Raw genomic sequence first — 27888 nt, forward strand, 5'->3', positions numbered from 1 at the left:
AATAAAATTTTCACCAAATAGAAATAAATTTGGATTTTATACTTATAGATTTGACAGTACATCGATTTTTTTTAAATATATACAAAATTTATAATATTTATTTTCTATTCGACAATAAAATACAATAAAATATTAAAATGCACGTGTTATTTGAGCACATTTATTTAATTATGGACCAAATATATAATTTTAAAAATTCTAAGATATATTTTTATAAGTCATCACTGACACAAAACCTCATCACAACAATATCATTATACTTAATAAAACCTTTCACTGCTCTCATTAACTCTTGACGCATCATTTCATTAACATTTAATCGTTAAACTTTGATTTAAAGATCATTCGTCGTACATAAAATCATTACAAGTATATTTTGCAAATTCAGTTTTCATTACTGTATAATATGTATTACGATGTTATACTCGTATATATATACTTTTTCCCATCAAATATGAATGATATAATCATATATTTTAGGGAATTAGGTAATAAATAATAATCGCATGCTCTAATATTTTAACGTTAGTTGAATTCAACAGTTTCATATCTTAGATTCGTGTTTTAGATAATCGTAGTAAATAGTAAAATATTATTAAATTATTTATTCTATTATTATTGTAATTTAAAGAATTGTAGTTACTAATAATAAGTATCGAAATACATAACCCCATGTTTGAAAATCAAGTAGATTTCGTAGAATCATAATTATTATTAAACTATGCTAACAAATTAATCATTAACTTACTAAATGGTGTAGGCAATTTTGACATTTAATTAATAATTTTAATGCAATGGGTATTTTACACTACTGTGAAAAATATTTTCTTTTGATCAATAAAAGATTAAATATACGCCTACAAAAATGTCTTCATTAAATAATTACTCAATTAATATATTCTCATAGAAATATATGAAAGTATATGGTTTAAGATGCAATAATTACACAAGTTTGGAAAACAGTTAATAAAAAGTGTGTACCGTTTGAAAGAAAAACATATCTAAAAACACTCGCCCGTAACTCACATTTCAAACAAAAAAAAACTAAATTCAAATCGCTTCATCCGTTCGCGAGCTACGAAGCCACAGACAGACAGATAGACACGTCAAACTTAGAACAGCCCTCTTTTTGCGTCGGGGTTAAAAAATATGGAAAATTTTATCAAAATGCGTATGGCTGCGTATGTGATAAAATTTAATAAAAAAATCCTATTGTATTAAGATATTTTTTAAATTCAGAATAAACTTCGCTTTCCATATGTAGTGTGACTTAAGCAATGATAAACATATTTTAGTAATCTATACATGTATTATATTACAATAATAATTCAAATATTGATAGAGCTTTTGAAATATAATAAATGATTTTATTCGTAATAATATTTAAGGGATAAAAGGAATATAATCACATAAACTTCCAATATTAGATGTCTAACATTTCATATATATGCATAACGTTTCACATAGTTACAAGATATGTATGTATTTTGAACAATATTAATTCGACTTTCTCTTCAATCATTAATAATAATAATAATCATTGCTATTATATATTTAGCATTTCTTATATAGATGATAGGAATATAATCAAAATATCAGTAGTTATAGTTTAGCAGGTACACAAGTAGTAACTTTTTTTTATTGTTTTATTATAATTTTTGATAAATCATTCATATTTGATGCTTAATTTCGATGTACAAAATATGATGTAGCTAAATTAATCAATAGCTGGAATGGGGTCCTTTCATGTCTTGGATTAGTTACAACATGGAATAAATGTTGATTATTTAAAATAATATAGAATTATTTAAATAAACTGTCTTTCTTCGTAATTGTTTAAAATACATATAATTTCATTTAATGCTGTACAGAATATAATTATTGTAGTTTTAAAGACAAAGCCTCATGGTTCATGGCATGGCTAAAAGTGTATGTTAGTAATAATTAGAAACATTTGTAAAATATACAATATATAATATTAGATATTTTATGATATTAATAATATATAAAATGTTATTGTGATAGTCATTAGTGATATTTTGATGCTTATATGATATCATGATATAATGATTTCGTGTCGATAAATAATGATTATGATAATTGTTCCTTATTTTTGATTTTGATTATTTTGGTTAAGATGATGTTTCACTTTTTTTATATTATAAGTGTTACGCTGTATTAATGTATATTTAAAGTTCAAATATTTTAATTATTTGTGATTTTTTTATGTTTTTAATTATTGTGTTTCATTGTTATGTACTTTTGTAAGTGACATGCATATTAGATACTTTATTATTATATATTGTTTAATTTTAATTTTTTTGTATCTATTTTGAAATAAAAAATAAATTAACTGTTTATATTATAATAATGATTGTTTAGTTTTATCATTGTTGTCCTAGTCATGTTTTAATGATTATGTTTTTTGATATCTGTTTTAAATGCAATCTTGCTTATATGTAGTCATTATATTATTGTATCAGTTTTCTGTGATCAAGTTTGTGTTATGTAATGTTGTTTTAATAAAGTGTGGGTATATGAACTATATTATTGTTTTATTTAATCTAACTGTTCGTTAAAAAACTGGCATATAAAAAGTTATCCATTGCTGAACATGATTTTTCTAATAAAATTGGTGAAAAATATTTATTAAACTACTTTATTGTAGAAAAAAAAGGCATTCGTTTTTTTCATTGGAATAAAGCACATTATTTTATATAAAATTTATTAAAACATATTTTGTTCTGTAAACAATCATCCAAGTGGTAACTCTCTTATTTTGTCCTCCCTTCTACAATTTAACCCTTGAAAGCGAACGCATATCCCTCCCCAAAGGAGTGAGGTCCTCGGTTCTGTTCCTCGATGTCGTTATATCGGTACTGAAAAGACAATAAATCAAATCAAATAAAAAAGACAAATTAAATTATATTACATTTTGATAAATTAATTAAAGTTATTGTCAACCTAATATCGTTTCGGGAGGTAGATACTGCAGAGAAAAATCGGCAAGAAAATACGCGTTACTCTCTACTTATTTATATGAAGTAAGTACAAGCTCTTTCGTAGTAATCAAAAACAACACCACAAACCCAATCATTTCTCGTTGCCTAAATTTCTGACCATATTATAACGCTCCATCAATAGGAAGTAATTTTCTACGTTTCTTCTGATAAGTTATTAATGAAGTTAAGACTTTTCTATGGATAATTTTCAATGGACAGCAGTTTATTATGATTGTAAATGCAAATTTTCTAAAGAAAATATTGTGTAGTATGTACCTGACCATCATCACGACCATCAGCTCTCCAGTTCTGGTTGTAATACTGACTGCCTGCACCGGCTACCCCACTAGCAGCTCCACTACTTCGCTGGGGCTCAGCGGCCTGCATCAAAAATATAATCATCAAATACATTTCGAAATGTAATTATATCTTGCGTTTTTGCATTTTATTATTTCAATAAACTTTAAAGTTAAAGCTAAGTTTATTTAAGTTTAATAAAAATTAAATAGCTTTTGATAATCTTCATATAATAACTAATGTTCGTTTTATTTTTTACAAAACAATTCTTATTTTTTTTTAATTCAAAATGATTTTTAATAAAATAATTTTCGCTATATTTGTATTAAGAATCAATATAAAACAAATATAATTTAAAAACAAGTTCACAGGAAAGCAAATAAAACTTAATTACCACACTAAACAAATTATCAATCATAATAACTGTGTGATAAAATTAATCATTTAATAATTGATCATTAACTCTTGATGAATTGAAATTATCATTAATACCTGACTCTGCCACTGTGGTACCGGTTGCTGGTTGTACTGTTGCTGCAAATCGTATTGATGACGTTGCTGCTCATATGCTTGTGAGTAATAGTTACCTGATCAATAAATAATGACAAATTGTGTCAGAAAACAGTCACATCCCAAGTCAATATTGTAATGATTATCTTTTTTCAAGTATAATTGTTATGTCAGTAAATTGTAAGTAAAAACTTTGTAAGAAAAAACTAATGCAACGAAACAAATAAAATTAATAATAACATACATACGTGTAGACGGAAGGAATCCAATATTATTATTTAACAAAAAGTTACTTATTACTACAGCTACCAACATTTTATTTAACTTTTTGTTTTATATTAAGTAGTATGAAACGAAATTATGTATGGATAAGTATATAGATAAATAACACGAGAAAACCAATTATTATATAAAACGAGTACACTTGAATAGATATTGAATAGATTTGAATAAAAAATGATTATTTCGTTTTGATTAATACAAAGTGTGAAGATGTGTGTGTGTGTGTGTGTGTGTTTGTGTGTGATTAATACAAAATAAAACAATAGAAATAAATTACTTGGCGCTGATGGTGGTACTGGCTCGGGACTTTTGGGTATATGACTACCTTCTAGGATCTGAAATAAAGTTAAAACATATTATTTCAACAATTGTTACGTAGTAAACTTGAAGTCGTACAAAACAACTACTCTTTTAGACCTTTGATCTGCCTTGAGTTTTTTTTTACAGTGTTATTGTGAAAAACGCGCGTAAATAAGCCATAACGGCTAGCGGCGTAACTAATGTACGCCTGCAACACCATGAGCAATGCAGAAGCATGGCAAGTAGCTCATAGGAATGTAATAATGTATCACAGACCTAAATAATAAAAACTAAAGTCTATACAATCAAAATACTCGTACTTTTCATCCCTTTTTTACGTTTATCACAATAATTTACAGTTATAAAAATTCAAACAAACTTATATAATAAATTATATAAGGAACTAACTTGGAAACCTTCCTTCCCAGCCCTGTACTTCAGCTTCACAAGTTGACCACTCGGATCCTTGTACTGGTAGGCTCCAACCCTGGAGCCATCTGGTTCTATCACCTCGCCGGCTGCCAGACCATTGTCTGACGCGTATTCGAAGCGGAAGGCACCCTCTGTACGTATATAGTATATTTTATGTAATTTACTACTAATAAGACATTAAAATTTATGTGATTTACTGTGGAGAAGAGTTTATTATGGAGGAGTTGGTTTGGCGTCTACAACCTCATTATCTTTTGATGTCTAAAAAATGCCAAGCTTATTGGGATTTGATTTATAATATGTTTTACGACTACTTACTAAATTAGTTTCAAAATTAAATAGTTATCTTCCTTAGTACGTTAAAGATAAATCACGAAAATTAGCTGGAAAATTCCTATCCAGGCTATATATATATTCGGCGACCGCCATTCAAACCAGACTTTTAGCATGCAACCCTATGTCATCGTATTCGCATTGAAACAGCGCTTATTTTAATGTAAGATTCATTTATCAAACGCGGGTGAAAGTAATTAGAACGATATCTATCTATTTACAAATAAATGGTGTGTCGGTTTTTTCGTTCGGTTATACGGAAAAACTACTGAACCGATCGGAATAATGCTTACACCATAAGATGCAGCGTGTTTTATGATATGATATATTGGTGATCACTTATCGTGTAAAAATATATGGACGGATAGAGGTCGCTAGTGTATTAATAAGCCTGTTTATACCTGCCAACCCAGTAGTTATATGAGAAAAATAATAAACAAAGCAATGTTTGTATTTTCTGTAAGGTTTCATACAGTCGAAATGTATTAAATTTATCATTTAAACTCGTAGGTGCATTTTTTAATAAAAATAAATTTCTCAATTTTGAATGAAATATAATCTGGCTAGGATTCTATACTGTGTGGTTACAGCATTAAAGAATATAGCCTCCCCATCTCTTCCCGTAGGTGTCGTAAAAGGCGACTAAGAGATAACACAGTTCCACTACTACCTTGGAACTTAAAAAGCCGACCGATGGCGGGATAGCCATCCAACTGCTGGCTTTGTAATACACAGACCGAAAACGGGCAACAGCGTCTTCGGTGCGACAAAGCCAGCCCTGCGGTCACCAACCCGCCAGCCAAGCGCGGTGACTATGGGCAAAACACATGAGTTCACGCCATTTTTGGCGCGAACTTATGTCCTATGTCTAGTAGTGGACTGCGAAAGGCTGATGTGATGATGTGATGAGGATTCTTCAGACAATCCTTGTACGATTGTTTTTCTAATATACTAAGATAAATATAATATAATTTTCATCCATTAAGCAGATGGGTGAAGTTCGGTCTCTAGCTTGGATCTCCTACCAAAGATTATGCAAAAAGCTATTTTAAAAACCCATCTTTTGCTTAAAACTACAATATACTAGACATAACTGTTGCTACTAATGTATGTCTAAATGCAATCGGTTCTTTTTCTTAAAAATGTCTTTCTAATCTATTTTGTTACAAACCTGAACTTAAGGACTGCTTGTGGTGCAAGATGGCTGCTTGCTGCTCCTTTGAGATGCCATAGGGCATACGCCAGGGTTCTGCTCTTGGACCTTCAGAACCTAAGGATGAGGAAACTACGTATATGAACAAAAAACTTTCAAAGCAAAGAACAATTTAATAACATTTGTAGTTTTAATTATTCCAGTATTCTTGCTCCATTAAATGTCTTAGCTGCAGGAGTCGCTGTTTTAATTTTACCCAATTCTCGGACATAACCATTTAATTGTGAAATCTTTACTTGTTCCAAATAATATGATAAGAAAATGTCGTTAAACTTTGTCCAATTTTTGTGGACAGTGAAAAACTGACGAAAATTATAAATTCGAAAAGCATTACATCAGTACGTGAATACCGTACATAAATAGTATTAAAATGGTTGACAAGTATACCTCGATTATAGTTCTCATATACGGGCGCTGGATTGGGTCGCCAGGAGTGAGGAGTTGACCCTTGAGGAGTGACGTCTTCTGCCGGGTTGAAAAGCTTCTGCGGCTGAGTGGCGCGGTATGGGTCCACCTGCAAATCAAATTATTAGATGTCGCTAAAAATCTTTGTACAGATGAACATAATTGATTTTATAATTAACAGATTTGAAACATTTCATGAATTCAGGACTAAGTTCTTTATTGCTATAATGAGGCCTACGTTTACCAATGGACAAAATCACGGCAAAAATCACTTGTGAATCGTCATTTACAAGTTTAAATTCTATTAATTTCTACTAAAGTTCTATAAGAGTTTTTTGTTTTGTTATCGCAGGGGAACCCATTTACGGGTGATATCCAGGATGCCCGGATAGGCATTCCTAGACTAATACCGACCAAAACCCCCGCGGGAGCCTTCAGCCGCTTTAATTGGAGGGTTCCGGATCTGCAGGCAACAGGATCCCTCGAGCGACATGTTGGTCTGGGCAAAGGGATAATCGCAGAGGTCGACTCCACCGCAGCGCAATGGTGAGGCCTCGCTCTGGAGAACCGCCTTCATGATCACGGTATCTCCTACGCCAGGTAAGTATTCTATAAGATCCAGGCTAGAAATTTTACAGTTACCCTTTTCAACCGTCTTTTAAAAAAGGATGAGATTGTCAATGCAACTATATTTTATGTTTGTTAAATCATAACTTCATATCGGGTATACCGATTTTGATGATTCCTTTTTTAACCGACTTCTTTAACCGACTTTAAAATAGAAGGATTTACTCAATTCGGCCGTATATTTTTTTTAAGTATGTTCGGGGATAACTTCGTCGTTTATGAGCCGATTTTGATAATTCTTTTTTTGTTGGAAAGGATATATCCCAGGTGTGGTAATATTATAAGAAAACCAGGATCTGATGATGGGATCCCAGAGAAATCGAGGGAAAGAGGGAAACCCTTGAAAATCCACATAACTTTTTACTGGGTATACCGATTTAATAATTTTTAATTTAATCGAAAGCCGATGTTTATGATGTCATCACATTTAAATTTTATTGAGATCTAATTACGACTTTTTGAGCTATTTCTAATAAAGCGATTGCCTTGACTATATTTTCGTCCGCCTACGTTTTATTACTTGTCAATGTAATTGAAGTCGGTTATTTTCGTTTGTGAGCAAACACAATTATAAAATAAAACTAATGATCATCATACATTTAGTCACGTATTGCATGACAACGCCACTAAGCCCGCATCTTTGCTGTAAATATAATCTAGGACAATGACAAACTCAAACATAAAGTATTAGACTTTATCCAAACTTCCTCTTTTATACTACTGTCTACTTACTACATCGGATGTTCTCTGTGATGACGCCCACGGTGTGTCCAGAGGTTGAAACATGGCTGCACGAGGTACCTATAAAATAACATCTTATAACAAACAATAATTTATCCAATTCCGTCCATTGTTCTAATATAAAATTAGAATTTAGAAGGCTCTGTCTTTGTCTGGCTCTCTTTTTGTCGCTTATTATCTGTCGGTACCGGTTGTTGTCATAAGCACCTGACAGCGATGTTATTCGATTAAGCTTCGACTCTTCTCCTACGTGGAGATAGAAGCCTATGGGATATCACAGGCTGAATAAAACAATAAGACTTTACTTGGGATTTTTCGGAGTCCAAAGATTTGATTGTTTGTTTGTTTGCATTCAATAGGTTCCGAAACTACAGATCCGATTTGCAAATTTCTTTCACTGTTGGGTGCTTACACTATCCGCGAGTGACATAAGCTCTATTATATGCTCGTGCGAAGCCGGGGCGCGCTGCAAGTCCAATATAAAAATCTATCCGAAATAAAAGTTCGGAAAATTTCGGATAGGGTAGACGTCATATCCACGAAGTCATTAAAAATTTTGAAAGGCAATTATCGTATAAGGCAACATATAGATGCTTTTCGTATCAATGTCGTAGAATAGGGGTAAGTATTCACCCCCATCATGCGATCAGTGTTCGATTTCCATTGGGGGGGAGTTTTAGTCAAAATTATATCCTTACTTGTCTGAATGTCTGTGGTGCGTAAAATTCATCTTCTTGCGCCCGCGCAGCTGTCACTACGACGGCGCACCAAAAGCAAATTAACTGAAATCAATTCATAATTTTAAATTAAAAAAAAATAGATTGATTTGAAATGCAAATTGCTGATCAAAATTGAAATGGAGGATGATCAAAAATCTTGAAGTAAAATTTTTTCCATGAGTAAAACGATTTTTTTAGCTGACCTAAAAAAGTAAGTTTTCAATAATTCTATTCTTTTACTTTGTTACTTCAAATATTCATCATTTATAAGTTGATAGGAAAAGTTATTATTTCATTTGAAAAGCTGCTATGGTTCCTTTTACTAACAATTATAATTGTAGCATAATAACACTGTAATGTAAACATTAATTAAATTAATTATGCTTAATGTACTTAAAATCTATTACTAATTATAATGAATTACATGTTATTTTTAACCGACTTCCAAAAAAGGAGGAGATTCTCAATTCGACTGTTTTTTTTTTATGTATGTTACATCAGAACTTTTGACCGGGTAGACCGATTTCGACAAATTTTGTTTTAATCGAAAGGTGGTGTGTGCCAATTGGTCCCATTTAAATTTATTTGAGATCTAACAATTACTTTTCGAGCTGTATCTAATAATGCGTTTTTACTTGACGCTTTTTTCGTCGACCTACGTTGTATTATACCGCATAACTTTTTAATGGATGTACCGATTTCGATAATTCTTTTTTTGTTGGAAAGAAGATATCCCTAGTTTAGTACTATGATAAGGAAACCAGGATCTGATGATGGGATCCCAGAGAAATCTTGGGAAACTCTTGAAAATCCGCAATAACTTTTTACTGGGTGTACCGATTTTGATAATTTTTAATTTAACCGAAAGCTGATGTTTGTCACGTGGTCACATATAAATTTTATTGAGATCTGATTACTACTTTTTGAGTAATCTTTGATAACGCGTAGTTACTTGACTATTTTTTCGTCGATGTACGTTGTATTAAATGTATGTAACTCAAATGTAAACACTACACACAAAATTGAGACGAGAATCAAGTAGGATCAAAGTAAGATTAAAAGCAATTTTAGCCAACTTATTTACCTTCAACAAGATTTTTCTTAACTTTTGATAATAAATATTTAAACACACTTAATGACACTTTTTCGTTTTGATAAAACTATCGACATAATGTTACTTCATGTTGCGGGTTCGTTCCCGCATATGATAAATGTTTAATTTGTTTACTGTATACGTCTAATGTTTGTATATTATGGCATTCTTGATTTCATTACACTCCTAGGTACCTAGGATTGACGCCCTGTTGTCGACTGTTGATTACTTAGTGTCATGTATTTCTGTTAGTTAATTTAAGAATATCCCTCAATGTATGTAAATAAAAATTAATCACTAAAATATCGGTACGTACAAGCGTAACTTCCGAACTGCACCGAATTGTATTTTTTTTTTGTGTTCTTTATAGTCAAAACAAGATTTTTATAAAGTAAAAATTAAAAAAAGTGTGTGTAATTATGTACGTATGCAAAAAGCTATACTTCATATCTTCACGTTGCTAACTTCTTCGTTAACTAGCTAGCGCGCGCGTCGTACACTCTCATAATTATTCAATATCGCGTCAAAAGAAGTAATAACTTCAAAAATTCGATATTTTCACCAAAAAAAAAATATGGCGGTTAGTTCAATGTTATTATTTTAAATTTTCTGTACTAACACTAGGTTATAAGAAACATTGTTACTAACACTATATGGGCTAGTCTTGAAATAAATGTTATTATTATTATTATAGTTCGTCGCAATAACTACATTGAAATGAAATGTAAACTTATAATAAACTCACCCTCATAATTAAGTATGTAACTTTTCAACGAACGGATATACAGTGTGCTCCACTTAGAAAACCAACATGTATATATAGATGTTTCTAAGGCGATGGACCGAGAAGTAACTGGTCGGCAATCAGTGACCGCGGTAATTAGCTTCGTATGAAATATGTTGCACTTTTCGTGACTTATGCACTGTTTTAATTATATTATAAAAACCTTAGGAATTGTTTGGCAACGGTATTTTGTTGATAAGGGATGTTATGGAGCTCCGTAACCTTAATCTAAAGTTTTAGATATACAAAATGAAAATAATTGTTTTTGCTTGCAAGAAAAAACTGAACTCAATTGACATCGATAAATAGGTACAACGTATTAAAAAAATAGCCAATTAAATGCACATCTCAATCAAATTTAAATGGCACCAGGCGACAAGCATCATTTTTCGAATTTAAAAAGAACCATCAAAATCGGTACAACTAGTAAAAAGTTATGAGGAAACACACATTAATATAATAAAAATACAGTCGAATTGAGAATCTCGTCCCTTCTTTAAAGTCTGTTAAAAACCTTAACGTTTATTAGGTTAAATAAGCGGAAGTTGTTAATTGTTAGCTAATGAACTAAATTTAAAATTAATTTGTAAATTTCTGACGAGTTTTTTCCTGGATCTTTTCAGTAGAATCTAAATTCCGAATCTTAGCTTAGCTTTACTTTAACTATAACTAATAATCAAATAATTTCATTCGATTAAGCGTGTAGCATCCCACTGTTGGGCATAGACCTCTTTCTCCATGAAGGAAGAGGATTGAAGGTTAATCCACCACGCTGCTCCACTGCGGGTTGGCGGATATGTTCCCTACTATGAGTAACGATCGCTATCAATATATGAAAACAACGGGAACCGACAGTTTAACGTGCTCTCCGAGGCACGGTAGGAAGACCCACAAGGACAGAAGTCGAAACTGAGTAGACATATTTGTGTACATACAAATATCCATCCCGAGCGGGAATTGAACCCGCGAACCGTCGGTGTTTTGGGTGACTACTTACACCACTACACCTGAGCGGTCGTTAGAAATAAATGAAAGCAAAATAAACTGAGCGAAATACGTTACAACTTCTTTTTCCATCGTCACTCGACTGACTTATCACGCAAGTTTTTATGCTTAAAAATTTAAAATACATTTATGATTTTAAAATAAAAAAGTAAAAATTTACTCTCCCCGGCGGGGAATCGAACCCCGGTCTCCCGCGTGACAGGCGGGGATACTTACCACTATACTACCGAGGATGTGTTAACTTGGGTCGAAATTCTTTATAACTATTCATCAATTGCCGTCTGCTATTTGACGTATAATTCAAAATCAAAATCAAAAATAGCTTTATTCAATTAGGCTCCAAGAGCACTTTCGAATCGTCATTTTACAAATGAAAACTAGAAATTAATTATTATTTTTGTAAAAGTGAAGCTACCACCGATTCGGAAAGTAGATTCTGCAGAGAAGAATCGGCAAGAAACTCCGCAGTTACTCTTTTGAAAATAATATATAAACTGTGTTTTAGAACAAAATCAGAAACATGTTGCATGAAATACAGCGTCACCAAGTCCACACATCTTTATCAACTATGTAATCCTGCACCGAGTAATAAGCTTTATCTATTAATTTTTACCCCTGAATATGAACTTTTTATCGGATATACATACAACAGGGCCAGTTTCACTAACTATGGATAATTTTATCTATCAAATAAGTTACGAATAGACTTTAACGGCAGGAGGTAGAATGAAGAGGCCGTTAGAAACTGTTCCTCCTCAATTAATAAATTACGAGTTTTTAATTCATATTTTAGATTTCGGAATATAATAATAATCACTTAAATATATTGAAATTGTGAAATTACATTACCAAACAAAATATTACAAACTAGCGATCTTAATCCGTCTATATTTTTTTTTTACACAAAAAGCAATCACCAACATATATACTAAAACTTTCTCTAAAACACGCTGCATCTTATGGTATAAGTATTATTCCGATCGGTTCAGTAGTTTTCGCAGTATAAACGAACAAAAACCGGCTTTCCATTTATTAGTATAGATAGAAAATACTCATCACTAAGGGTTGACTGCAAGAAATCTCTTTCAGAGGTAAATCCACCTTTGCCATAAACCTTATTATTATGTTATGTTTTTACATGTATTAAGTACATTAAAGTATATAACTAGCTATTTAGTAAGAATAATTCGCACTAAATAAGTATAATAATTATCACTTTCCAAAATTACAAAAAAATATTTATACGTGAGTAGATTTGTTAATGAACAAAAATATTACAAACTATGTTATCAATCATGTTGACGTTGTTACAAAATTAAATCCGTCATATATATAATATTAATAATTAATTTTGTTAAAAAAATAAAAATATCAATAATTTTTTTAGTTGTCGATATCGGTAGAGCAAGCAATTATGTATAAAATGATATATAATTTATGTGGAGTAATTGTGAGGTTTTTTTTCTAAAAAGGGAGGCAAACAGATTAACCTTAGCGTATTAAAATATGATTTTTTTTTATGTCACTAGGTCGGCAAACAAGCGTACGGCTCACCTGATGGTAAGCGATTACCGTAGCTTATAGACACCTGCAACACCAGAAGCATCGCAAGCGCGTTGCCGACCCAATCCCCAATCCCCATAGGAGCTCTGGTCACCTTACTCACCGACAGGAACACAATACTGCTTGAAAACAGTATTATTTTGCTGTGATCTTCTGTAAGGTCGAGGTAACTACCCCAGTCGGGCTGCTCCATATTTTGAGCAGGAAATTCCTGCTTTGCCCTACCTCGGTAAATGATAATGATAAGTGGACGGTTAAAAGTAATTTTCCTTCAAAAAATCAATCATTTCATTCAACAATCAACAATTTCAATACAGAAACCAGTATCGTGATTTTCTTTCGAACTATTCAGTTTGTAACATAAGTTGCGTGAAGTAGAGTGGAATGTATTACATGTGTTTACCTTGACCGATTCGGACAGGTACTGAATTGATTAACTACCCATTATTACTTATCTATGAAAAGGTTTTAGTAAAAAAAAATGTTATTCTATCAAATAAAATCGTTTCATAATATGACAAACGCTATTTCCCTTAGTAATATTAATTAAAAAATGTTGTTATTTATTTATTAATGATACATCATTACAATATTAATTTTATCGTGGATATAATGATAATGATGAAGGTTAAGTAAGTATATCAAATGTTATTGAATTATTTTTAATTAAGAGCCTGGGGATAGTGCGTAAAATTGGCGACAAAATTAGTAATAACCTAATTTTTTTTATGTGATTTATTTTATTAAATAATTATTTTCTCTGATTTTGTTAGTAAAAAGTACATTTTATTTTAATATTAAAACTATGAAAAAATAATAATTTTGATATTTTTGTTAGCGATTGTTAAGGGGACTGTTTTGTGACATGCAGGAGACTGATTTCCGAGCTCTATAAAGCTTTTAATGTTATAAACATAATTTTAATGGATATTGTACGATAGAGTGAGGTAAATTATGCGATTATCTTTACGTTGAATACAAATTATAAAATGAAATATATTATTCATATTACATCAGCCTTTATAAGGTAACATACAAAAGAACAAGTTTAGAACCTCGTCCTTTTTAAGTCGGTAAAAGAGTAATAAAAAACACATAATTAAAACAAATTTATTAACATAATAACATAACATCAATACAAATAATCAGACACCCAGGGCGACATGCTCCCGGTATATTTAATCGGAGGTATATCGTACGGTATTATCAGACGGTTCTTAGCGCCCTCCTGCAGAGGGAAGGAATCTTCGTTTATCTGGAACAAGTGGAAGTCAGAATATTATATTATTAATTAATATACCATTTCCTCTAAGATCTTTAGCAATAAGGTCGCTTTTTGTAGATACTTATTTCCAATTTTTTTTGAAGTAAAACAGCATTAGAACCGTTGTGATTTAAAACTCGATGCGTCATGATAAAGAAAGTAACACATAAATGTACAGGAGAGAATGAGATAGAATGCATTGCTGCTCGAAACGTAAGCGACGCGTTGTGTAAGGCGCTTACGACCTTTATCACGAGAGCGTGATCATCGTCGATAGAACCAATCGCAACTACCTACCTACGACTTCTCAGAAGTGAAACTTCTGAAAAATGCCAATTTGTGAGAATGATGGTGCGGGATGTATGTGTTTTTTACTATTTCACGCACAAACTACTGGACCGATTTTAATGAAACTTAGCAGGGAAATAGCTGGAGATCTTGAATAACACGTGGACTATTTTTTATCCCGACGTTCCCACGGAATTTAGAATTACGCGGATGAAACCGCGTAGCGCAGTTCTTCACCCATAACTTACCACAAACCTCGGCAGCAATAGGACCCCACACTCGTAGCTCATGATCCGCAGGGCTCTGTTGCCCTTGTTGAGGGAGCCCCAGGCCGCCTTGCTGATGTTGCCCGATGTCAGAAGGTAGAACGCCGCCCTCTTGTTGTCCGGCGATATTCGAGTGTAGGACTTTATGTGCGGCATTGCTTTATTACGGCCTGTGTGCGTTGCTAGCCATTGGCTGAAATTAAAAATATATAATTTATAATACACATAATTATTAAATAACGATGTTTTCATATTTTTAAGTGAAAAATCTGTGCATATATAATAAAACTGAAGTTTGTTTTCAATCTGAAAGATTTTTTTATTGGTCATTTCTAAAAATAGCAAGGAAAGCTAATAGGCTATATAAAATCCCGCTACGATCAACGGGAGCGGAGTATAAGTGAAACATTGTACAAAAGCCAATTTGATTTTTACAAATTCTTTTACATAACTTTTACCACCTTTTTTTGTCTTATTTTGCGGTGTATAACGTGATAAAAAAAATCTATTTTATTTTTGTATTCAAATACATTAGAAGAAAACGAAATGAAGCTTATCAAATAATTAACGAATTAAACATTAACGAAAATTCCCTTTCACAACTCAGGTAGGGCACAAGCGGGAAATATCCTGCTCCAAATATGGAGCAACCCGACTGGGGCAGTACCTCTAACTTATAGATGACCACAGCTAAATAATACTGTTTTCAAGCAGTATTGTGTTCCTGTTGGTGAGTAAGGTGACCAGAGCTCCCGGGGGGAATTGGGAATAGGGGATGCTTCTGGTGTTGCAAGCGTCTATAAGCTACGGTAATCGCTTACCATCAGGTGAGCTGTACGCTTGTTTGCTGACCCAGTTGTATATAAAAAGATACTTAAATCTACTCACTGCAAGAAATCATTCAGCCAGGGTTGTTTCCTGTGAGCCTCGGCCGCGTAAGGCAGGCAGCCTCCCCCCAATAAGTCATCGTGAGATTGTTTCACGTTCTCTGTTCAAAAATATTAATATTAAAAATAAATTATAGTGGGTAGTTTGTCTATGTGTTTTGTACAATTACATTTTTCACAGATAATCATCTTAATATATATAAATCTTGTGTCACAATGTTTGTCCTCAATGGACTCCTAAACCACTTAACCGATTATAATAAAATTCGCACACCATGTGCAGTTCGATCCAACTTGAGAGATAGGATAGTTTAAATCTCAAATTATAGTCGCAATTTTAATTTATTGCTAATTATTTGTCTGTTATTATTTGACAGTCACAATTATCTGTTAACTCCAAATAATTCTAACAGATGTCGATACCTTTCGACTGGGTTGAGTAAGTAATCAATAGATGGCGCTGCTATGGTAAATCTACGAACATGTAATACCATCTGTGTGAAAAAGCATAGTGAACTCCGTGACTGATGTTCTCTTATTGTTCCTCTTAGATTGTTTACTATAATGTAATATAACAAAAACTTTAGCCACAGCAACGCGTGGCCGGGTCAGCTAGTACAAATATATACATATACATTATATTGTATTATTTTATTATATTATATTATATTATTAGTATTATGTTATGATATGTAATGTTATATTATTTTTTTTTATTGTACACCTACACACTATACTTTCTTGCACATACCAAGGTTGGCTGGTAGAAAATGCATTAGCGTTAAGCCCGCCTTTTGTACACACTTGTATTAGTGTATTTATCTTAATATATATAAATCTCGTGTCACAATGTTTGTCCTCAATGGACTCCTAAACCACTTAACCGATTATAATAAAATTCGCACACCATGTGCAGTTCGATCCAACTTGAAAGATAGGCTATATTTTATTTTGATATATTAATTATTATATTTAAGAAAAAAATAAAGAAGGCGGTACAAAGTTCGCCAGGTAAGCTAGTTGTACAATAAATAATTTAAATAGATAATAAATATACCTTACATACAAAATATTTTAAAGCGATACCAAATGTTACATAATGTTGAAAAACGTTATTATTGGTTATAAACTTCTAAATTTATTTTTTTTTAAATGTTGATATTGTATGCTTTTTTTCTAATTTTATAACATACACACACGGTCGTCTGTTCCTATGTTAAGCAACTTAATGCTTGTGTTACAAGTAACAGAAGACTTGCTATATTTAATTTTTTTTTTTTTTTTTTTTCTGATAAATGTATATAAAAATTATACATATCTTTATATATATATTTCTTGTGTGCGTGTGTATGTCACTGAACTCCTCCTAGACGGCTGGACCGATTTTGATGAAATTTTATGTGTGAGTTCAAGGGGATTCGAGGATGGTTTAGATTCACAATTTGGTCTGCTGCGATCAAATTGAGAAAAATATTTGAAATTTTGTGCTATGGCAAAACAACGTTTGCGGGGTCAGCTAGTATAGATATATAAATACAAATAATACACCCAGACTTAGGAATCGAACCCGCAACCTGCAGAGCAGAAAGCAGGGCCACTACAAACTGCGCCAACGGGCTAGTCTAAACTATATTGTTTATATGATTTTGTAACATTAAATTATATATTATGTAATCAGAATTATATATTTTTGAAGTAAAACTTCTTCAAGCACGCTTAACTTGCGGAATAATCTGGTGAATGCGTGACGAGAGCGTTACGAAAAGTGTGATCGGGCGAGGCGAACGGAAATTGAGAGGGAGATTACGTTTTGTAAGTTTTACTTCAGTCGTGTTCAATGATCTAAAGAACACTTTTTTTTTTAATATTTTTGTTCGTCTTTTCATAAAATATGTCTAAAAATGTAATAACAGGTTAAAATATCGAAATACGAGTATAATAATATATAAAATAATAAATATCAAATATCTCATAATATTATTATTATAACAAAAAGTTACCTAACGACGGATAGATAATCTTCAAAGGCGGCGGTTGTGACAACATCTGCGGCTGATTCTTTATTTTTGTAAAACTGTGAAGAAAGTCGCCGGTCAACCATAGCTAGAAAAATAAAGAAATTAAACAATGAAAAAAAAAGAAAAACTTAATTTTCACATAATATATATTAATACTAAAAATATTCGAAATAATTAAATAACCATTCAACTTTTACTAGAAAAGTCCAGAAGAAGTGTCTAAATGTATAGAAAAGTGTCTAGAAGTATCACCTTAGGATCATTGCCATAGCTTCCCAAACTACTGGCTTGGGCTAGAAGCGGCCACAAACGGTTTTCAGAAGCCGGTATCTCACAATGTTGCCTCAGAAGTGTCCCCACGCGATTCATGCCCCAATCTTGGTCGAAATGTGACCCAGGGGCAGATGAGACGAGAAATACACTTAAAAATAACAAATAGGGTGTCTTTAACCAAGTGAAAGAAAAAGGAGTTGATTGTTAATTAGACCAAAAAATAGCAAAGATACATTATCATTTATATTATTATTACATATATTGTGAGAGATATTATTACAATAACAATAGTATTAACACCAAAAAGTTTTTTTTTTGTCTTAATTTTTATCTGTCAGATATTTTCTACCCACTACCAGGAAAATCAAAAGCAGTACTTGTTAGTTCTCATGTTATACGTCCGACTGATAAAGTATCTGATAATCTATCAATGACTTATCAACGAGATAAACTTACTTGATATGGCTGAAGTCGCATCTCTTGACCCTATCTAGGTAGTAAACTAGTTGCGGTAGGTGGTAGTGACCGAGGTAGCGTAATAGGCTCTTTTTGAACATAGTCGGGGATTCACCGTCATGGGGCATCGCGTCTGCGGGGAGTTCTGGACAACGGGGGCTGAACCATAGACTAGAAAAAACAAAAAAATATATATATACACTAGGTGTGCTCGCGACTTCGTTCGCATGGAATAGTGACTTTGAACAGCATTTTTTGGATATATCTTCGGGGGTGCGATGAACAGGGTGTAAAGGTCCTCATCCCCCATCGAAAAAAGAGGATCCTTCGACCAGACAGGTGATGTGTCTTGGGCTACTGTCCCCGATGGTTATTGTCGGGTTCTTTTTCTTTTTTCTTTTCGGGTTTTTATTTTATTTATTCAAGGCTCATCAACGCAAGGTACACAACAAACTATCTATCTAGCGTACGTTCATCATGTTTAAATGTTCGTGTACCCGCAATTACAGATGGGCACAGCATTTACAATAATGACACTCGAATAATCAATCAAATAGTAATACATATTTTTACAATCAGTCACATTTGATTACGATTGTATAATAATGTTAGCAAAGTATCAAAAGTCGCATTTGTTAATTATATTAGTACAATAAAATTATTCTACATTAAAAAGAATTTGCAGTTGGGCTAACTTAATAATTTAACAATTTCTTAGGTCTTTAAGACAATGATTTAAAAAAAAAATAGTAATAATAATTATAACAAATAGAGAACACAGAAAAGATCCAAAGTGCAACATAGTCAATAAATGAACAACTGTAGTTATTCGATTAGTAACAAAACAATAAACAACAAGAACAAATATCTAAAATCTCAGAATAAACTATAATACATTACAAAATTAAGAGATAATCGCTCTGACAACTTTAACATCGCGATGTAGGATACATCAATTCTAAGTCGTATGGTGCGAGATAGATGTCGCTACATATGTTTTCGTTTATTTTGGATTATAACTACCGCCGTTTGGGTATTTACATGTTCAACGTGATTCTTTAAATTGGCATAAACTTTTTACTTATGAACCGATTGACGTGAAACAAACACTAAATTTTAAGTAAAGCTTACAACAATATAATAGTGAGCACCACATTTACATCAAATAAGTCGTTTCTGAGATTAGCGTGCACAAACGCACAGATAAACAGACAAAAGTTCTAACATTCATTGTTTTGGGTGCTATTTGCGTTAATAAAGGCCACGATAATATTTTTTCTCATATATCTTCAATGTAATAGACAGTTTTCAGTTACATTTTTATTAAATGTATTGATAAATGATATAGTATAGGATATGTATTATTCATAGTTTTTTTATTATTATTATTCTTAAACATCGTACCCTACTACTTTGTATTTTCATTAAAAAATAATGACTCATAACTGTCACTTTGCTTAGCCACGCCCCCTTGACAGCGTTTAAATACATTTTCTCAACGCAAACAGACTATAAAAATATTTTTAGTTATAATATTTCTAATAACTTACCCCTGAGTCCTGTTCTCCCAGTCGTCAATGTATAAATTAGCTGTTGATACAACTACCCTCATCGAACCATCTTCGTAGCATAGTATCATCATTTTACTAGAAATTAACAAAATTATTTTAGAATTAGTATTAGAATTTAAGGATGAAATGTTTGTCATGTGCGGGGATCGAACATTTGTATCGGCCATACAGGTGTTTGCCGTGGTCTGGGTGTTTGTGCAGTCCTTGTGGGTCTCCCCACCGTGCCTCGGAGAGCACGTTAAGCCGTCGGTCCCGGTTGTTATCATGTACACCTTGATAGCGATCGTTACTCATAGTAGGGAATATATCCACCAATCCACAGTGGAGCAGCGTGGTGGATTAAGCTCTGATCCTTCTCCTATATGGGGAAAGAGGCCTATATCCAGTAGTGGCTTATTACAGGCTGAAGCGTATTAGGATTTAAGGCAACTTTGGTGAGACCGTACTGCAATCCCTAATCAGTATAGAATGGTTGTTTAAAGTTTTGCTTACGTATGATGTTTTCCAAACGGTGTTGCCATGTTAACGTAATGCGCATCGACGTTCGGTTTCTTCTTATTAATATCTTTCATATCCGAACAGTCATCGCCGTACAATATTGTCAACTTTTTCGCGCTGAAAAAAAAATTAAATTCATAAGCATTAATCGAAAGTTTGGGGCACAGCAGGGAATATCCTGGTTTAAATCTGGGGCTTGACTGAGGAAAGTACCTCGACCTTACCGAAAGATCACAGCTAAATAACACTGCTCTTAAGCCATGTTGTGTTCCTGTGTGTGCATGGTGACTAGAGCTCCTTGGCATACACTGTGTGAACATCGAGAGTAGGGTCTTGATATTTCAGGCGTCCATGAATTACCATTACATTGCTTACCACCAGGTAGACCCTACTATACGGAGAAAAGATTTTTACCCAGCAGTGGGATGAATAGGATGTATTAGTATGTACGTTTTTATTTTTTGTTACCCACACATTAGGAATTTTAAACATTTTTGAATATCATATCAAAAATTGACCGTTCCAGCGGGGATCGAATCTGCGTCTAGAGCGTGCTAGAGCGCCGACACGGTCAGTCGGAGACACAAAAATAAAATCCTGTGTCATCTCCTGTCAAAGTTTTTTATTGTAATATGAAACTTTGAATAGTTACGGGTTTCCGTAAAGAACTCACAATAGACGGCGCCACGGTTCGCTTAAACCGAAAATAAAATCATCATATCAAGAATTTCGATCTAACGGGTACATCGTTCCATAGCTTAATTGGCTAGAGCGCCGACACGGTCAGTCGGAGACGCGGGTTCGATCCCCGCTGGAGCGGTCAATTTTTGATATGACATTCAAAAATGTTTAGGATGTATTAGTTCAGTTTGAGACCACGCATGTAAATATCATGTACCTGTTTACCTGTACCCTGCGAAGTAGTACTGCGCCAGTAGCCAGCTGATTTCCACCATAAAATTTATCTGTAGCGAACATTTCAATTCGCCCAGACTGCTGTCGAGGATCTCTGTTGGAACATATATATAGATACATATATACGTATAGTGTCGATACAAGCAAGAAACATTAAATTAAATCACATAAAAAATACATCATACATTCTTATAGGTCTCCCCACCGTGCCTCGGAGAACACGTTAAGCTGTTGGTGCCGGTTGTTATCATAAATACGAGATAGCGATCGCTACACATAGTAGGGAATATATCCGCCAACCCTTGTCTGGTCTAGTCTAGTCCGGCAATTAGTCCTTGTGGGTCTCGCCCACCTTGGAGAGCACATTAAGTCCCGGTTGTAATCATATACACCTGATATCGATTGTTACTCATAATGTATATTACTGACAACCCGCAGCGTAATGGATTAAGCTCAGATCCTTCTCCTACATGGAGAAAGAGGCCTATGCCCAGTAGTGGGAAGTTACAGGCTCTACTCAAGAGCGTTGCCGACCCTACCCCCAATCCACTTCAGGAGCTCTAGTCGCCTTAATCACCACAGGAACACAACACTGCTTGGGAGCAGTATGATTTATCTGTGATCTTCTGTAAGGTCGAGGTACTACCCAGTCGGGCTGCTCCAGATTTTAAGTAGAATATTTCTTGCTGTGCCCTGCCTTAGTTAATTAGAACAGCAATTACTCATTAAGCAAATATTTGTACATTATTGGATAATTTTTATTGTATGCCCTGTTAGCAACCATCATTTTTAAATAAATAAACTTACCCTGGAATGTGATGGAGTAGGGCTGGTGGTGGGTATGGGGCGCATCAGTGATGGTGGTGTAGAAGACGTGGTAGGGAGCGGAAGCTGCATGCTTGGCTGCCATGTTACCACGTGGTAGTACCACTTTTAAGAAATCCTCCGCTCTCTTCTTTGGAGGCACTATTGGACGGTAGTCTGAATCTACAAAATATAAAATAAAAAAAAGGTTAAGTTTTCAAGCTTTTACAGTCACTATCAACACTTACTTTGCACTGGCACCAGTTTTTCGTTTTCAATACCAGCTTTCAGTTAGCTCAGTACAAGGATTTTAAAGTGGCCATCTAACATCCCTGCATGTGTCTGTATTTTACAATACCTAAGCATGACAGTATGGCTACGATGATGTACTGTGTGGCTACGGTACTAAAGAATATAGCCATCCCCTCTCTTCCCGTTGGTGTCGTAAGAGGCGACTAAGGGATAACACAGTTTCGCTACTACCTTGGAACTTAAAAAGCCGACTGGTGGCGGGATAACCATCTAACTGCTGGCTTTGAAATACACAGGCCGTAGACGGGCAGCAGCGTCTTCGGTGCGACAAAGCCAGCCCTGCGGTCACCAACCCGCCTGCCCAGCGTGGTGACTATGGGCAAAACACACGAGTTCACGTTATTTTTGGCGTAAACTTGTGGAGGCCTATGTCCAGCAGTGGACTTTATAGGCTGTAATGATGAAGCATGACAGCAGTGGGATGTTACAAACTGAATAACAAATATATAAACATACCTCTGACTTTTTCTCCCTTCAACACACAATTATCAGTCTTAGAACTACTACTGCTAGAAGTATTATCATGTTTACTTCTATCCTGTGACACGTTCTCCTCAGCTCTTGTGTTTATCTTCATATTTAAATGTAATTTTTCCGTTTTAGTCTCTTTTAAACTTTTATCGGAGTCTATCTGTGAAGTTTTTGTGTGTGTCTGACTCGTTGAGTTGTCATTATTTTTACTGGATTCCGATTGATTTGTTGTTTTCAAATTTGTGACACTGAAATATTACTTGGATTAATTACAATTGTAATATTAGTAATATTCATATTTACTTACTGTGTGAAAATAAATAAAATTTTGTCAAAAAAACGGTCTCATAATACAAGTAAAAATTATTTGCTTAATGAAGAAATTTAGAACTGAATTCAGAGTTGTACTATGCTTGGCGATGTTGAGGATCAACTGCAACTTCCACAATACAAGCGGCCACATGTACTTGTAATAAAATAGCTCCATAACCAAAAGAGCTCGCGTCTGTATGGACCTCTATTGGCAACATTGGATTATATATGGCAAGCTCACTCGTGAGACATTCGACAATATACTTTCGAGCAGCTCGTTGTTCTAATCCCCAGTTAAAGTTAACTCCATGTTTAGTTAACGCGGTAATACAAGCGGTTTTCTGGGCAAAATCAGCTATATAACATCTAAAATAGCTGGCTAAACCCATGAACTGACGAACCTGTTTGGTATTTTACGGTTCAGGTGTATCAGTCGAAGCCCTAACTTTCTCGTGACTCGGCCTAACCAGACCTTTGCAAATTGTACACCTTAAGTATTCAATCTGGGTTGTTCAGAAAGAACACCTTTTCAAGTTTATTGAAAAACCGGCTTTAGTTAATGCGCTCAAAACCCAGGTTTTACTTACAATGCTTCAATCCACGTACTATACGTAAACAAAGCAAGGAAGGACAGGCCTAGTCCGCGTATGTATGGTACTTATCGGAGTTTGTGTCAATTACCTCCGCCAAAATACTCGCGGTATCAGGTGTATTCGGACACAATGGCCTAAATTCCTTCTTAAAATTACTCCATGTACGATCAGTGATTACCCACTCGTTCAAACACAAATCGTGTATCACCTTTCAAACAATTACCGATTCGCGAAAGACATTTAAAATCATTCCAGTTATTGAGGATTCTAGTTCAATTTACCTCCGCAAACCAATCGTCAATGTTGTGTAAATCGGGATCAAAATTGAAAACGTAAAAATGTTGGCTAAATCTACCCGCGTTATTAATGAAATGAATCGCATCTACAATACTATAGGTAATGGCAGAATGCAACGACGCATCCACCTCGCTACCACGACATGGCGATCTGGTTCGAGAACACCAGCGTTGACCAACTTCTTGAGTAGGCAACACATGGTCACGCAACCGCGATGTCGTATACTTATTAATGTTAGACTTATTTTTAGCAATGTCTACCAAATCAAATGTCTACCAAAAAGCGAAAGGTTCCAACCAGTGTCTCATTGCGTTTTTTATTTTTATTTTTATTTTTTTTTTCACTTAATAAATCAATTTTAGAACATTCAATTCTAAAAAACCTTTTTACTTAAAATATTAAATTATTTATTAAGATCATCTTTAAATTACAGATTAAAAATTATTACAGTACTAACCCCTCATTAATTTTAGACTTAGGCTCATATAGGTTCTTCTCAACAATTATATTCAATTGATCAACAAACATATTCTTTTGTAAACTGTATTTTTCTGGTATATCATAGTCTCCGGGACCTTTATAGTTATCCAATATTGACTCCACTGTGGATAAATAAATAAATATCTAAATACTCAAACGGTGGTCTATTCCTATGGTGGATATGTCTGTGTTAGATTTGTATGTAGATAAGTCATATATGAGAATGTTAAGCTGTCGGTCCTGGTTATTATCACATACCCCTGAAGCAATTGTTACTCGTAGTAAAGAATATATTCGCTAACCCGTATTAGAGAAGCGTGGTGAATTAAGCTCTGATCTTTCTGCTACATGGGGAAAGAGCCAGTAGATGTCCAATGGGATATTACAGGCTGAAGCAATAAGTGTATAAAATACTTTCTTATTGTGTATATTTGTGAAAGGCAGGCTTAACGCTAATTTACATTCTACCAGTTCTCTACACTTAGCTTAATAATCATTATCATAATGTTCAAATGATATTTCAATTAATTTTTATTTATACAAATATTTCTGAAATCATTTATTAATTAAAAAAAGTGGTTTGCAACTTTAGAAATAAAAAACTAGTTTTTCTTTTACTTTCTCATAATCAAATTCTAATAAAATTGAATTATTTGTTTTTTTTTTTTATGTGCCAGCATTAAGAGGTAACTTTTTAATCTTTACTATCTAAATAATAATGATCAAAAAAACTTACAATGTGGATGACTAAATTCCCTGAAATGTGCAGGATTTAATCTATAGCATTTTTCTCCGTAAGTACATTCTTTTTTAACACGCTTAACGTTTTGATTATCTAAAAAAATATCACAGGTATATTAAGGTTCGACTAAGAATAATTTAAAAGAAAAGTTAAAAAGAAAAACTACCATTCATATTATTCATACGCTTATTAGATGGATTCATACTTTTAATTTTATTACAATATAAAATAAAAGAACATCTAAATTTATTATTTTTATTCTAACTTTCTACTATACAGCTGGCAGAAAGTATTGTATTCATATTTTGTTTATACTTGACTCTGTATGCTTATATTACTCTTTGACTTGACTACTATAATACTTGACAAGACATAAAATATAGACGTTAGTACAGACTACAGATAAATGAATCGATTAATCGAAGACTCGGTTCCTCGGACCAAATAAATCCATTTTTAAATCGATATGTTGTACTGAATCTATTCAGTGAAACAATATTTCACCCACATTTCACCCTTGCAAATCGACATTCGATTTTTTTCGGTTTTGGTAAAAACCATAAAATTATTTACAATTAGCTGGATGTACTCGTAATATTACGGTGTTACCGGTTAAGGGGTTAATTACTCAAAAACTCGCGAAATCAAGACAAGAAATAGATTAACTTCAAGTAGTGTTTGTTATGTGTATATGTTATCTTTCATGACAATGTACTCTAAAAAAAACAATTATTGAACCAATGATTGATTTCTAATACTATAGTACTATAATATAAATAAGATAAATTTTATTATGTATGTCGGCACCTCGTCGTAGTCGTAGGTAATTAGCAAGACATTTATAAACAACAGATGCACCGATCACGCCACCTAGTACATCGTTCGACACTCACCTACCCTCATTTATTCTATAATTCGAGTCATTCTGGCGTGTATAAAACGTTCGGAGCAACCGCGGCTAAGGCTCTGGCTTGGCGCGGTGCACTTGTTGTATCCTGCTAGTAGCTTAACCTAGACTCTTTCAATAATTAATTTGTGTCAATGTAACGCGGGCAACACGAGCGACACCGCAAGCTTGCCAGAGACCACGGAGGTTACCGGCTCGTTATCTGTGAACTGTCAATTTTGATTATTAAAAAATTAGATTTAAAAAGAAATGAACTTTCGATTATCGAATTATTATTATTATTATTCTTCTTTGTCAATAAAACTATAAAAAACATTATTATACAAAACATTTTTGTGGTTTGATTTTTTTATCGACTACAAGGTCTTTTTTATAAAATTAATTTTTATTCATCAACATAGTCTCCTCCAAGAGCGATACAGTCCCTCCAACGCTTTTCTAACTTTTCTATCCCATGTGTGTAGAACGATTTGTCTTTGGCTTCAAAATAAGCCTCCGTTGCTGCGATAACTTCACTGTTTGAGTCAAATTTCTTACCCTGAAGCATTTTTTTGAGGTCTGCAAACAGCCAGTAATCGGGGCCATCCAGTGGGGGCCAAGTCTGGCGAATAAGGGGGATGAGGAAGCAATCCGAAGCCCAATTCGTTAATTTTGGCCATCGTTCTCAGGGACTTGTGACAAGGCGCGTTGTCCTGGTGAAACACCACTTTCTTTTTGTTCATGTGTGGCCGTTTATCCGCAATTTCGTACTTCAATCGCTCCAATAAGCACATGTAATAGTCACTATTTATATTTTGCCCCTTTTCAAGGTAGTCGATGAAAAGTATTCCATGCGCATCCCAAAATATAGACGCCATAACCTTACCGGCCGATTTCTGAGACTTTGGACGCTTCGGGCGGCTTTCACCAGCCGCTCTCCACTCCACTGCCTGCCGATTGGATTCCGGAGTGAAATGGTATATCCAGGTTTCATCCATTGTTACATACCGACGTAAAAAATCCTTTTTATTATGATTCATCAGCGCCAAACATCGCTCTGAATCATTGATACGTTGTTCCTTTTGATTAGTTGTAAGCAAATGCGGCACCCACTTAGAAAAAAGCTTTTTCATGGCCAAATTTTTATGTAAAATAGTGAAAACACTAAAAGCTGATATCTTCACTATCTCGGCTATCTCTCGCACTTTTACCTTCCGATCTTCCAATACGATTTTAAGGACTTGGTTAA

At 33.6% G+C, this 27888-nt stretch overlaps 2 protein-coding genes, 1 non-coding gene and 1 pseudogene across 3 annotated transcripts; all 4 read right to left on the reverse strand.

Moving 5' to 3' along the window:
* Positions 1-2708: 2708 nt before the first annotated feature.
* On the reverse strand, positions 2709-8187 carry LOC123667292. The gene is made up of 8 exons (XM_045601246.1): positions 8134-8187; positions 6783-6883; positions 6328-6410; positions 4800-4954; positions 4369-4426; positions 3792-3886; positions 3279-3383; positions 2709-2879 (listed from the first exon to the last, which is right to left on the reverse strand). The coding sequence occupies exons 1-8, from the start codon at positions 8185-8187 to the stop codon at positions 2799-2801; spliced, it is 732 nt and encodes a 243-aa protein (XP_045457202.1). The 3' UTR covers positions 2709-2798.
* Positions 7235-7382, reverse strand: LOC123667330 (annotated as a pseudogene).
* Positions 8188-11904: 3717 nt separating the features above from the next.
* Trnad-guc lies at positions 11905-11976 on the reverse strand. Its single transcript has one exon. It is a non-coding gene; the product is annotated as a tRNA-Asp (tRNA).
* Positions 11977-14401: 2425 nt separating this feature from the next.
* Positions 14402-26095, reverse strand: LOC123667294 (probable tyrosyl-DNA phosphodiesterase). The gene is made up of 14 exons (XM_045601247.1): positions 25920-26095; positions 25748-25846; positions 24989-25133; positions 23315-23577; positions 22550-22729; positions 21734-21836; positions 20822-20944; positions 20309-20404; positions 18759-18929; positions 18282-18450; positions 18012-18114; positions 16013-16112; positions 15107-15317; positions 14402-14561 (listed from the first exon to the last, which is right to left on the reverse strand). Exons 1-14 carry the CDS (start codon positions 25954-25956, stop codon positions 14439-14441), a joined length of 1923 nt encoding a protein of 640 aa, XP_045457203.1. The 5' UTR covers positions 25957-26095; the 3' UTR covers positions 14402-14438.
* Positions 26096-27888: the final 1793 nt, after the last annotated feature.

Source organism: Melitaea cinxia, chromosome 27, assembly GCF_905220565.1.
Source record: "Melitaea cinxia chromosome 27, ilMelCinx1.1, whole genome shotgun sequence".
Taxonomy (NCBI): domain Eukaryota; kingdom Metazoa; phylum Arthropoda; class Insecta; order Lepidoptera; family Nymphalidae; genus Melitaea; species Melitaea cinxia.

What these genes read in the sequence shown, in the direction of transcription:
- LOC123667292 (XM_045601246.1), bottom strand. Translation starts at nt 8,187, where the DNA reads ATGTTTCAACCTCTGGACACACCGTGGGCGTCATCACAGAGAACATCC. An exon ending in CAAGCAGTCCTTAAGTTCAG is followed by an intron (nt 4,955 to 6,327) that starts GTTTGTAACAAA and finishes ATATACGTACAG; the next exon opens with AGGGTGCCTTCCGCTTCGAA. An exon ending in AGTACCACCATCAGCGCCAA is followed by an intron (nt 3,887 to 4,368) that starts GTAATTTATTTC and finishes TTTATTGATCAG; the next exon opens with GTAACTATTACTCACAAGCA.
- LOC123667294 (XM_045601247.1), bottom strand. Translation starts at nt 25,956, where the DNA reads ATGAATCCATCTAATAAGCGTATGAATAATATGAATG. An exon ending in AAGTCTAAAATTAATGAGGG is followed by an intron (nt 23,578 to 24,988) that starts GTTAGTACTGTA and finishes GTAATATTTCAG; the next exon opens with TGTCACAAATTTGAAAACAA. An exon ending in TACTACTTCGCAGGGTACAG is followed by an intron (nt 20,945 to 21,733) that starts GTAAACAGGTAC and finishes TTTTTTTTTCAG; the next exon opens with CGCGAAAAAGTTGACAATAT.